This window comes from Balaenoptera musculus, chromosome 8, assembly GCF_009873245.2.
Source record: "Balaenoptera musculus isolate JJ_BM4_2016_0621 chromosome 8, mBalMus1.pri.v3, whole genome shotgun sequence".
NCBI classification, from domain to species: Eukaryota; Metazoa; Chordata; class Mammalia; order Artiodactyla; family Balaenopteridae; genus Balaenoptera; species Balaenoptera musculus.
The window spans coordinates 96,824,488-96,838,370 of NC_045792.1; the positions used below are offsets into that span (position 1 = coordinate 96,824,488).

General features: G+C 47.2%; 1 protein-coding gene across 1 annotated transcript in view; it reads left to right on the forward strand.

The window, feature by feature from the left end:
* The first annotated feature begins 382 nt into the window (after positions 1 to 382).
* Positions 383 to 13,883, forward strand: part of PTPRJ (protein tyrosine phosphatase receptor type J) — a 166,336-nt gene continuing 152,835 nt past the window's right edge. The window contains exon 1 of the mRNA XM_036861340.1: positions 383 to 826. Within this exon, the coding sequence (XP_036717235.1) occupies positions 383 to 826 (444 nt within the window). The remainder of the gene's footprint in view (positions 827 to 13,883) is intronic.

The window sequence follows — 13,883 nt, forward strand, 5'->3', positions numbered from 1 at the left end:
TCAACATCTGGTGACCCAAACTCGGGGCCGTGGAGCCGGGCCGAGGGGTACGGGCTCGTGGCTCGAGAGCCGCAGAGCCGCGTCCCGGGTGCCGAGTCCCAGGAATGTGGGAGGGCTGGGCGGAGAGGGCGGGCAAGGCGGGGGCGCTTCCTCTGCCCGCCGGAGGGGAGCCGCCCGGGTGCGCGCGGGGAGCGCCGCCGCCCCCTCCCAGCCGCCCGGCCGGCCCGGCGGGGGCGGGGGCTGCAGCGGGAGGGCGGCGATGGGCCGCGGTGCTCGGCAGCCGCTCGGCCGGCCGGGGTGGGAGGAAGCGATGAATATTCAGAGGGGGAGGGGGGAGGGAGGGGGCTGAGCGCTCGCCGAGGCTCCCTGCAGCCCCATCCGCATGACGCGCGGAGGAGGCAGCGGGAGCCGCCAGAGCCGCCGGAGCCGGGATCAGGGCGCCGCGCGCGGGGGGTGGGCGCCGCTCGCTCCGCCCTGCGAAGCCCCTGCGCGCCCAGGGACGCGTCCCCCCCGCTGCAGCCGCGCCAGGCTCCGCCGTGTGGCCGCCGCCGCTGCCGCTGCTGCCATGTCCCCGGGGAAGCCCGGGGCGGGCGGAGCGGGGACGAGGCGGACCGGCTGCAGGAGGAGGAGGCGGAGGCGGCGGCTGGAGGCGGCGACTAGGGCGCCGGGGCTCGGACGCACGGCGGGGCCCGACTCGCGCGTCCCGGGCACGTTCCAGGGCGCGCGGGGCATGAAGCAGGCGGCGCGGGAGGCGCGGCCGCCTCCGCGCTCGCCCCGGCTCCGCTGGGCGCTGCCGCCGCTGCTGCTGCTGTTGCGCCTGGGCCAGGTGAGCTGGGTGGGCCCGGGGGGGGGGGCGCGAGGAGGGTGGGGGGCGGGACTGGCAGCCCCTGCACCTGCCCGGGTGCGCCCTGCCTGCGGGGATCGGGGGAGGTGGCGGGAGGTCCGCGTCCTCGGGGCCCCCCGCTGCTGGAGGCCGGCCTCGCGCGCCGGCGACCGAGCCCTTTTCCCGGCTGCCGCGTACGCGAGGGAGGGTGGTGGGCTTCGGGGTCCCGGGCGCCCGGAGCCTCCCCGTGGCCGGCCCCGCGCGGGCTGCAGGCCGCCTCTGGCCCGGCCCTGACCCGAGCTGGTCACATCTGGCCGGCGCGGGCCCGGCTCGCCAGCCCGAGGCGGCCGGAGGGGGCGTGTTTGCGGAGGGCTCCCGACGCGGAGCCGGGCGGGCCTGGCCGAGCCGCGGCCGACCTCCGACCCGGCCTGCGGGGGCCCGAGGGGCCGGGCCGAAGGGCAGCGGCGGCGGCCGCGGGGAGCCGGGGCAGGGTCGGGCGCCGGGCGGCGGGCAGTGGGAGAGGCGCGGGGCCTCCGGGCAGAGGGCGCTGCTTCTGGGGAAAGTTCCCAGCCTCGGGAGAAGGTGGCCACTCGCAGGCGTGCCTCCGGGCGAAGGTCCTCTTCCCGGAGAAGCTGCTTGCTTCCCTGGATGCTTAGTTCGTGCTTTGTGGGCGCCGGCTCCCCCTCCTCCCCGCCCTGTTTTCTAGCTTCGCTTTTCAGATAATGCTGTGCCTGCCGTTTTGGTGACGATCTTTCTGAAAGCGCTGTTTCCCCTTCACGGTGTTCCCACGGGGTGAGGCCGGGCAGCTGGGAGATGTCCCCATTTCACAGATAGGGAACTGGAAGGAGAGAAGTGAAAAAGCAGAATCACCCAGCCCTGCGGCGGGAGCTGAGCCAGCGGGTTCGTCCTCACAGCTTTCTAGGAGACTGCTAGGGTCTTGAACTCGCAGTGGAAAGGGCCCTGATGATACCCCTGTTGTGCATTTTGTAAAGGAAAAACCTTGCTTCTTTTATGCAGACAGCGGCTCTGAGGACATGATGTTTGAAAACCTGGGAAGTGAGTTACTGGCTGGGTATGGAACCTGGCTTCAGGGAAAACTGTTTTTTTTTTTTTTCCCAGGTCCCTTCCTTTTTCTTTCTTTCTTTTAAATTGAAGTGTAGTTCATTTACAATATTGTATTAGTTTCAGGTGTACAGCAAAGTGATTCGGGTATACATATATATGTATGTATCTATATGTATACTTTCGATTCTTTTCCATTGTAGGTTATTACGAGGGAAAACTTTTCAAGCACAAATAAAAAGATTGTCTGAGAGCAGAAACATCAGCCTTGGGGCAGCAATGCAGCCCAGCAGGCAGGACAAGAAGGCAGCTGGGGCCTGGGGGCTGCGATAACTCTCAGCACCCAAAGGACGCTCTGGTTGCCAATGTCCCCTCGCAGTTTTCCTCGGCAGGCTTTTGAACAGGCTCTCCTGAAGGCCTGGAAGGCTCTGTGACCTCCTGCAGAGAATATTGGATTAGGTGTCAGAAGACCAGCTCCAGGGCCAGGTTCAGGTTGGACTTGCTCTTCCGTCTCCTCCATCCTCAGTTAATAGCTTTTGTAGCATGGGACCACCTGCCCCATAGAGTTGTTTGAGGGACTTTCACTGGCCAGTGTCTGAAAGAGCTTTGTAAACATTAAAGTGTGTCCAGATGGGGTTAACATTAACGTACAGTGTGTATGGACTGTCTTCTCCCTGACCCTGTAAGGAAATTCATGGAGAATAGTATATGAGATTAAAAAAATATTGCCTCATATTGAAGATCTCTTGTACCAAAGTTGATGCTAAAGAAGTACTTCATTTATTTTTAGTTTACTTTGGTACATATATATTTTATTATATTATTTATGGTTTTGCTTGGGCCCTGATGGTTGCTAGCTGTGCTTTGAATCAGCGAAAAGTTTCTTGGGTAAATTTATTTCTTGCCCAATCCTTCCTTGTGTTTCAATAGCATCTTGCCACGCTACACTTGTCCCCTATTCAAATATTTCCTTCCTCTCTAATTTGTCCCGTAGAAACTCAAGAGGGCTCTTTATTTCTCATTTTTGGATACATTATAAAATAGGAAGTCTAAAAGGCTCTCTGAAAAAGCATCTTCAAAATCCACATTTGACGGTTTATTTTGATATTGGGTATTTCAGGGAATCAGTGCGTTTTTGAGCTGGACCAGACTTCAAGATAGCTCAAAGTCCTTTTTCTTTGTTCTTTTGTTTGTTTCTTTTCTTTTTCTTTCTTTTTTTTTTAGATAAGGCTATTGAGGCCCAGGGAAGACAGCATTGGGCTGAGGTCACCTGGCAAGACTGTAGAGGAGCTGGGACTGGAACCTGTGTCACTTGCCTGTGCCTCAGATTTTCATGATGCTGTTTTTTTGGCCATGTTTTCTCTTTGTTCTTAATTTTACTATAGGCACAGCCCTGCCTCACTGTGTACTCCTGAAACTGTGGGTGTAAATTGAGTTTTTCAAAGTCGATTCATATTTGAGATTGAAAGTCATATTTGAGATTTCTGAAGCTTGTACAATACATATAGGAAATGTGGGTGAAGTTATCTGACTGCCTCCCTAACACTTGGTTGGTTTTGTAAGGCTTGGATGGTGTGTGTTTTAAAATGGAATCAACTGTAGCAGCTTAAAAAATGGCCAAGTTATAGAAAAGATGAAGCTCTGGGCATTAATGATGATGGGTATGGAAGCCAGGAAGCTGAGATGCTGGAAGACTCAATGCTTAGTAGGGCTGGAAAAGCAATTTTTAAAAAATTTATTTATTAAAAAAAAAAAAAAAAAAAAAAAAAATTTATTTATTTTATTTATGGCTGTGTTGGGTCTTCGTTTCTGTGCGAGGGCTTTCTCTAGTTGCGGCAAGCGGGGGCCACTCTTCATAGCGGTGCGCGGGCCTCTCACTACCGTGGCCTCTCTTGTCGCGGAGCACAGGCTCCAGACGCGCAGGCTCAGTAATTGTGGCTCACGGGCCCAGTTGCTCCGCGGCATGTGGGATCTTCCCAGACCAGGGCTCGAACCCGTGTCCCCTGCATTGGCAGGCAGATTCTCAACCACTGCGCCACCAGGGAAGCCCCAAAAAAGCAATTTTTAAACCTGGCTTCTCATTCCCCTTCTCCAAGACAGGAAGGATGGCCAGAGATGATTCCAATATGAGGACTTTGCTGGGTGCAGTGACTTCACCCATTCTTGTAGCATTTTTGCCCACTAATTTTGGTTTGTGTGTATGTTTTAGGCAATGTGACAAAGCAGTTTTTCCCCCTTGCCTCCTTCTTTGGAGAAAAGCAGTCCTGACAGGTTCTTTATAAAATCAGCTTGATAGTGGGCTGCTTTAAAATGAAAAACAAAGAACTGGTGACTGATAGCTGTTTTGTTGGTCTTATAGTGTTTTGGATTTGCTTTTCCTTTGTGTTTTGTTTCCTGGTGAATAATAGCTGTTTGTGTTTATTGTCTACTGTAGCTAATCCTTAAGCCCTCTTACCTACCTGTTTCATCCAGGGTACAAAAAAATATTTTGACTCCCCTTGAAATTCCTTGTTAAATTCTCATAGGCGTGACTTTAAATATTTTTGTTTTGCTTCAGAACAACAATGGAAAAACCAAACGATTATGTTTTGTTTGCAGACAATTTAAGAAAACAGCAAATTGGTTTATGGTTAGACTGTGACTTTGAGCCGACTTCAAGTTTAGCCCCACGGTAAAGATAACCACAGAACACCCAAGGTTTCCTAAGCAGAGAGAATCCTGGCTCCTGAGCGAGCAATTTCGGTCAGCAAAGAGGTTATTTAGCTCCTAAAAGTAATTTTTGCTTGGGGTTGAGGCCCAGGTAGAGTTGCTGAATGACTGTAAGCCTGGGTTTAGCCAGCACATCATCAGCAATTACTTACTTAGTTCATTCACTGCTTGGCCAAGGGAATTATTTTGAGTGTAGGGTAAGAGGCAATTTTCTGTGCATTTCCCTTCTAATAGAATGCTGCTGATAACTTTAATTAATAGGTAACTTTATATGTGGCAGGCACTAAGGGTTTTAATGCATTATCTCATTTGACCGTTGCAGAAATAACTGAGAGGTAGGTGCTGTTCATGGTCCCATTTTATTTTATTTTAATTTTTTTTTTTTTTTTTTAAATTTTGGCCACACCGAGTGGCTTGTAGGATCTTAGTTCCCTGCCCAGGGATCGAACCTGGGCCCCAGCAGTGAAAGCACTGAGTCCTAACCACTGGGCCTCCAGGGAATTCCCTGATCCCGTTCTATCCAGGAGAAAACTGAGGTTCAGAACTTACCAAAGATTCATAACTAGTATATGGCAGAGGTGGGTTTGCCATCTCTGCTGCTCCAGTTTACTGTCCTGTGCTGGAAGAATTCATGTGTTTTACAAAAGTCTTCAGTGTGCAACTAAGAGAGGAGGTGACACAGATGAGCCTATCTATGAAACAGAAAGAGACTCACAGACATAGAGAGCAGACTTGTGGTTGCCAAGGGGTGGGGGGTAGGGGAGTGATGGAGTGGGAGTTTGGGGTTAGCAGATGCAAAGTATTATACACAGAATGGATAAACAGCAGGGTCCTACTGTATAGCACAGAGAACTATATTCAATATTCCTGTGATAAACCATCATGGAAAAGAATTTTAAAAAGAATGTATATATAGGTATAAATGAATCATTTTGCTGTACAGCAGAAATTAACACAACATTGTAAATCAACTATACTTCAATAAAAAAAAAAAACGAGGGGAAAAAAAAGAGAGGAGGTGACTGACTTGTGGTGAAGGACAGTCTTGTGGGGCCTGAACCCTCATGGGGCAGGGAGTCATTTTGGGTTCTCTGCGTTCTAAACCCTGTAGAATCTACTCCATTTGTAACACAGACAGCCCAGGAACCCCCTTTCCTGCTCATGTTTCTTTGGGAGCCTGAGTATGTGAGGCAGGCCTGCTTAAGAGGAGACAGAATGGGATCTGGGATGGAAAGACCTGGGTTTAGGTCCTCGCTCAGCCAGTCAGTAGCTGCATAAACTTGGGCAAGCCACTTAACCTCTGTGACTCCTCATTTCCTTATCTGGAAAATGGGACTAATACTTCCTGCTTCACTGGGTGGCTGAGAGGATCAAGTAAGACAGAAGAGGAACTGCTCTGTAAATTCCGAGTCTCAGTTGCTAGCTGTGGCTGCTGCTATCTGCGGAGAGGAGGTGGGGCTTCAAATCATTAATTCATGTAACAAATATTTATTACGTGTCTCCCACACAGTGGTGCGGAATCACCCTAGTGGTGTGCAAAATGAACTTGGCTCACAAAACATTATAGAAAAATGTTAATAATTATTTATTTTAGGGGAGCGTTAGTAAAAAAATTATAAGTGAGATGTCAAACCCGTGAGGGTCATGGTAAATACATTTGTTTAAACTTAATAAAAAGTTAAGCTAAAGAAAAATATCGGGTACAGAATGATATAAAGATGGTGTGGTTATGGCACATGTGTAAATGTGATAAATTGCTTAAATTGGGGACATACTGGATGTGGGACAGGCATTGAGTGGAGGCCCTGGTGATGAGCAAGAGAAGCAGCCTGGCTTCGTGACTCTTACAGGCTGTGGGGCTGACATCATTCTCATCACCCCCAGCTAACCAGTCACAGGTGTGATACAGGCCGTGCATGTGATGTCTTTGCTGCCCCTCCACAGAAAGGGCTGGCACTGGATTTGCCAGGGAAGGAGTGGTCATGAGAGGGGCAGAGAGTCTCTAAGTGGAGATCCCTGGAAGCTGCAGGTCTCTCAGACCAGAGGAGTCCACAGCAATTTTGTCACCTCCTCGTATGGCTTTCCAGTGGCTTTTCTGGTGACCCCTTGGAAGACGGGAGCTGTAGGAAATTTGTTATTACTTCCTTATGAGTGATAGGATTCCTTAATAGTCATCCTGTTGTCTCAGAATTTCCACGGCATGTAAATGCCTGGGTGACGGGTGGTGGCAATGAGACAGCAGATGGGGGGGCACTTTGAAAGCGAAGTAGTGTCAGTTCCCACAGAAGGTCTAATTTTAAACATGCAAATAATTTTCAGTTCCACTTTTCCTTCTTCCTGTTAGAGGGAAGCTGTCCCCTGTTGCCATTTCTGAGGCTTGAGCAGACAATGTCATTATTATGCCACAAACTATCTCCTTCTCCAGGGCAGGGATGGGGTGGTGTTTTTCTGAGTGCCTGTGCTGGTCACAGTCTAGTGTTATTTCATGGCTTCTGAGCAAAGAAGTGAGTGAATATTAAAACTCAGCACCAATACGGAGTCCAACACAGTGGTTCTTAATCTTTCAGGGGAGGGAGAGGTTTAAGACCCTTACAGGGTATGCAAAAGCGAAGAATCCTTTCCCTAAAAGAAATGCACGCATTTACAATTTGGTATCCAATTTCAGGGGTTTCACAGACTCTTTAAAGTAGACCATGAAGCCCAGGTTAAAAACCCTCCAATCTAAAACTGTAACATTTAGAAAAATATCAGTCCTCTTCAAAGAGATAACCCTTCGGTAACCTTGGTTTCCTCCCAGAAAAAAAAAGTTTCTATGTGATGTAGACAAGTAGCTATGTTCAGCTTTTTAAAAAGTTACATTAAAGGAAACATTATATATACATTGTTTTCTACTTAGGCTTTTAATTTATTAATACTTAGTTATCTTGGAGATTATTTCATATCTGTGCCCATAGTTTTAACTCATTTCTTTAAATGACTGCCTAATATTCTGATGTGTGACTTTACCATAGTTTATTTGGCCATTCTCCTGTCAATGGACAGTTAAGTTGTTTTTAGACACCCTGCCCCCCTTTTTACGAATCATGCTTCAGAGAGTGTCTTTGATACATATTTCTTGTAACCTTCACAGGAATATCCATAGGGTAAATTTCTAATTTTAGGATGGCTGGGTTAGAGGGTACATGCGTTCAAAAATTTGATAGCTGTTAAATTTTCCCCAGTTTGTACCTGCATGCGTAGGCTTGGAGAGTGTCTTGTTTCTCCATACTCTCAGCTGAATTGAGGATTGTTAAATTTGTAAATGTGTGCCAGCCTGAGAGGTAAAAAATTGTATCCTGTTACTTTTAGTTATATCTTCAATTTTGAGTTAGTTGAGCATTTTTTTCTTGTTTTGGGCTATTTGCATTAATTCCTTCTTTTTGGGTGGGCGGGGGTTAACTCCCTGTTCATTAAAAAAAAAAAAAGATTGTCTTTTTGTTATCAATTTGTACAGCGCTTTGGAAATTGAGGAAGTTAGTCCTTTGTCTCTAATTTGTGTTTCACTTACATATATTTTCCAATTATTTTAGATGCAGCCCTTGTCCTTAGGAACTCAGAGATAAATAAGACCCCTGGGTGATGAAGAGAGTATAGACCTGAGAGCCAGCCTGCCAGATTGGACTCCTAGCTCCACCATCTAACTAGCTGTGTGCTTTGGGCAGGTGCCTTAACCTTTCTGATCCTTGGCATTCACATGTCTAAAATGCTAATAGTAGTAGTGGTACCTCTCACACAGGGTAGTTAGATAAGTTAAATGGGATCACATTATATTAAAGTTTCTTGTAAATGGATATAGAAATGTAAGAACATTGCTTCATTTTCTCAAGAATTAGATTTTTAAAGTTAGGGCAAAAGGCCGTAATTATGAATTGTAAAAATTGTGTTACAAAAATTTTTAAATTGGATTTAAGAGATTAAATCCACAATGGATAGTATACATACATATATATATATGTGTTTATATATATATTAAAATGTATAATGTGAAGCAGTGTAGGCTACTCGGCTAGTATAATTTAAATTATATTTCTCTTTTGACAAGTTAATATAATTGAATTAATATAGGTCAAATGAACAAGATATGACTGAAGAATGGCCAGTGTGGTCTTTGCCCCAAAAGAGCACAGGAATATTGACCATGTCCTTTAAAGCACCAGGGTCCTCCTTGAGCGTCTCTCTTTCTCTTGTGACCTGGCCAGCTCTGGCTGTGGCCACCTCCTATCTCTGGGGACATTTTCTGTAGGACCAAGAGGACTTATTTTATGCCACCAACTGAAAGTTTAAAGACATAATCCTTGGCTCTAATTGCAGGAGATGGGAAGTTGAGGGAGTCTGTGTGGACCATGCGACCCTGTTTCCATGGCAGCAAGGTGATGCTGCATTTCCTGCTACTGGCTGAGGGGCTACTACGTTTTCATGTCCTTGTGTCATGGCGGTTATTCCTTCCCCACTAAGCATGGACCACACTCGTGGTCTTATTTTGCCAAGACACTGGCATACTTTACTACTTACAAAAACGAGAATATTATTTTTACCTTATAGTTTGCAAGGCCTTCAACATATATGAACTCATTCAGTTCTCATAGCATCCCTGTGAATTTGTCATTGTTATTCCCATTTAAGGTGTGGCTCAGACCCTCAGTGACTTGTCCAGTCCATTTCAGGTGCCATCTGTCTTTTGCGCAATAATAATGTACATTCATTGTGTAGCCCAGTTTTTAACATTAGTCAAATTTAGAATTAGCTTTCAAGAGGCAAATGGGGCAGTTGAGTCCCCTAGTTTGGTTCATACATAATTATTAGGTTGAACCATATGAAATTACTGTTTTTGGTCCTTTGATACCGGTAGTTGTATATGGGTCTACCTAATATGTCCCAGAAAATGTTCTTTTAAAGTGTGGTTTAGAAAACCAAATCATAGACTTGCTTGTTGTAAAGCAGTATATTTAAAACCATGGGTCATAAAATCAGTTTAGTGATTTTAATAGATAGAATATTGATTTTAATAGATAGAATATATTCTATTCTATCTATTAAAAACGATAGAAGACAGAAACGAAGACCCAACATAGCAATCAAGCAATCAAGCAATCAATAAATTAAAAAAAAAAACTTAAAAAAAAAAAAAAAAAAAAAAAAAAAAACGAAAGAAAAGAAAATATTGGCATCTACTGTATGTAGGAAGGGTAAGTATTCCTTTATGAAACTTGTTTCAGTTATATATATGTGTGTGTATGTGTGTGTGTATATACTGAATTGCATATAAATTGAATTAATCATGGCGTCAATCATTACCAAAAAACCTGGAAGCCATTATTATCGGGAATGGAGTGATGGTAGGTGTGGGGTGGGGGTGGGCATGGAGGTGGTGTCTGTTTCCAGGGACAGTGGAAAACCAGTATAAAGTCCCCAAATGTGCGTAATCAGTGCCCCCATATATGACTGAAAACCATTATGCAGTGGCTGGTCCAGGAAGGCCCTTAGGAGGAGAGGGGATTGACTGGCGACTGAGGAGGCCTGAATTTAAGTAGTTGCCCTTCTGGATAATTCGGGGGGACCACCCCAGTGGGACAAGCTATTGGCCATGCTCTGCGTTCTTTGGTAAATAGGTTTGTTAGGGAGCTAACAGTTACCGTCCAGTGTGTTGTCTACTTTGAATGAGAACTTAGGACTGTCTCAGGGGAGCTGGGGCTCTGAGGGCTTCACTCATCTGGTGGACAGTGGAGGACTCAGACTCACGGCCTAGACTTTTTTTTTTTTACCTCCAGGCCATGCTGCCCTCATTCCACTCATGGTGATCTGCACTGTCTGGGGGCTGTTAGCGCAGTTGACTGGAGGATCCTGATCCAGAGATTCATTTGATTCCCCTATGAGTCAGTTCTGTTTTTTTCTTTTTTTTTAATATAAAAAATTTGAAAATATAGATAAATAAAAAAGAAAGCAGGGACTTCCCTGGTGGCGCAGTGGTTAAGAATCCGCCTGCCAATGCAGGGGACACAGGTTCGAGCCCTGCTCAGGAAAGATCCCACATGCCGCGGAGCAACTGAGCCCGAGCACCACAACTTCTGAGCCTGCGCTCTAGAGCCCGTGAGCCACAACTACTGAGCCCGCACGCCTAGAGCCCATGCTCTGCAACAAGAGAAGCCACTGCAATGAGAAGCCCGCGCACCACAACAGAGTAGCCCCACTCGCCGCAACTAGAGGAAGCCCGTGCGCAGCAAGGAAGACCCAATGCAGCCAAAAATAAATAAAGATAAAATAAAATTAAAAAAAAAAAAAAAAGGAAAGCAAAATTATCTGTAATCTCCACTCTCCTGAAATTAACTCCTGGTACCATTTTATGATGGGTGATCTTTGTCTCTTTTTATGCTTGTTCTATCTATCTCTTTCTCCTAAAATAGGATTCCATCCTACACATGCTTTGTAATTCATATTTTTCATTTTTTTTTTATTGGGTTAGATGCATCCCTAGGGGTACCCCAGGAGGTCACAGCATAAACATGAGGCTTCTTCCTGGAGGGTCACTGTTACTCAGTAGAAAGTCTTTTGAAAAAAATTTTTTTTTCTTTAAACAAACAAACAAACATAGTTGCATCCAGAAAAATTTCAGCAAATACAGGAGACAACAAAGAAATCTGTACCCTGCAGACCCTCTGGGGGTGTGAGTTCACTCTCCTCTGCTCTTCTCAGGGGCATTTTGTAAAGTAGTGATAATATGTTGCAAACATTTTTCCCTTGAGAGTAAATATTCTTCCCTTCTCTACCTTTCAGCTGTTGCATCCCATTGAATTATATGGAGGTGCCTTAATTTATCTCATTCATCCTGTTGTCTGGTTTGTTTCCAAAACTTTTTGCTGTAATAAAGACTATTCAGATGACTTTGTGATTAAATCTCTGAACACATCTCTGATGATTGCCTTAGGATAAGTGAAGATAATAAAAATAGTAGCTACCATAGGTTGAATAGTTATTATGAATTGTTGTCAGCACTTTGTATGTATTAACTCGTGTAATCCTATGGTGTAGGTACAGGGAAGGAAACCGAGGCCAGAGAGTTATAATCTGGTCCATGGCCGCACACTGTGCCAGAACCTCAACCAGCTAGTGGTGGGTTTCCTGGGGGACACAGGGAGATCTGGGAGGATTGCCTACATGGGCCAGGGTGTGTGTGAGTCTCCTGGAAGGACAGCAGGCTTGAGGGCCATTCTCACAGGTGGGAGGGTCATCTTCCCGTGGGATGGGAGGCACATTGATACTTGCTGCTCAAGTGCCACGACATGGCAGGAATGAAATGCTTCCCCAAACCACAGGAGGTAAGAGTGATTTTGCTGTGGATTTTAGGTCCTGGAGCCATAAGTGGTAAAGGCTGCCTGAAACTTTGGGGCCTTGGCCCAGATCAAATGAATGAAATAATGGCATCATGTTGGGGTCTTGGCTTTCCTGTTGTGAATGAATTTGGATTTCATAGAGCTTGAAATTGGGCATGGATGACATGCCTTTAGGGTGTCCCATAAGAAGAGGAGCATTGAAAAGGGCGTGGGCTTTGGTGTCAGCAGAAGCATGGACCCAGATCTGTGTTCTTCTCTACAGCCATGCCTTGGAACTTGTTACATCATCTGGAAAATGGATAATAATTGCTGGGCCACATGTTATTAGGGTTAAATGAAGGGAAGGTGTTTAAGGCACCCAATCTGGATTATGGCTTAAATGTTCGCTTCCAGCTCACCCATATTAACACAATGCCTCCTGACTCTGGGGCTGCAGTTGCCATGTGCCCAAGGTTAAGGAGACTTGCTGTGCAGGTGTTCAAACAACTTCTGCCTTAGTGCCCAGGAGTATTGTTGTCTAGAGTGGTCACCAAATCCTACCGTGTGAAGAGAAATTGTAAGGATGCAGGACAGGAGCTCTTATTTAAGATGACATGTTGGCACGTCTGAAGATGTGGGCCTATATTCACTTTGAATCATAACGATCTCTAAAAGACAATAATGTTAATTAAGCTAGAGCAGGAGATCATGAGAGAGAGAGGGAACATACAACCAGCCAAAGCCAGCCTTTACTGGAGGAGAGTAATGGTCCTGTTTGTCTTTTCTCCATGTGGTGAGGCCATCCCAATCCATCAAATCCTTGCTTCGGGCAGGAAATACTTAACAAGCACTAATCCCATCTTTTAGATCTAGCACTCTCCAGCCTAGCCTGTCTTTCTTTCTTTCTTTCTTTTTTTTTTTTTTTTTGAGATTATTGCAGACTTTATAGAAAACTGCCCAAGGGAGATCCAGATTTCCAGGGTGGGGTGGGAAGGCAGGCCTCCAGGCAGTGTGTTGAAGGAGGGTGACTTCCTGTGTGCGGAGGCAGCACAGGCCAGCCATTCTGCCTGACCCAGGGGGTGGGAGTCAGGGGGAGGCGGCCCCCTCCCCCTCACCAGTTGTGCTTTGGGATCATGCAGAAGGCAGGGCGCTGAGGCTCTGACCCTGGATAGGAGGGCTTGTCCCTTCCTCTTCCAGAAGGCATACGGGGGGCAGCGGTGGGGAGGTGACAGCGAGGAGTCTCCAAGGGAGAAGAGTCACACGGGTGGGAAGGAGCATGTGGCCAGCAGCTCCCAGCCCTTCAGAGCCCCCTCCCGCTCCCCTCTCTGTGGCACAATGGGTCAGGTGACCCTGGTTGTGAGGCCAGACCATCTACTTTGCACCCCCAGGACTCTCTCCTCCAGGATCTCCCGTGGGGATCTGCTCGTATGGTTGGGGGGTGCTTCGCATCTGCGCCTGTTTTGCAGGGCTAGAGAGCTCATCCTAAGAGGAAAGGGGGCTGGGCATATCCCAGGGATGGATTCCTCGCTGGACCCTGACCCGGTGAGTGGAAGTGTGGGTACTGAGTGCAAGTGACGGATGTAGGAGGAATTGAGAGCCTAAGACCTGGGCAGGGGGATGAAACTCAGATCGGGGTGAAGAGCTGAGAGTTTGAGACTGGGTTCAAGGACTGAGTATTAGGGTATCAGAGCCGAAAGTGGGAAAGGCTGAGGATCAGCTCCGCGCTAAGGCTATAAAGGGGTGTGCCTGTCCCTGGGATGGGAGAGATAGAGAAGAGCTGAGCTCCAAGCCTGGGCCAAGGAAGGGAGGGCCCTGAGCTAGAGCTGGGGTGGTGGGTGGTATGAAATACGTCCTCAGATTGGGGGAGGGTGCTCAACCCTCAGACTCCCGGGATGTAGGTCTCTATACAGGATGGAGGGTTAAGAGCTTCGAAATGAGAAAAA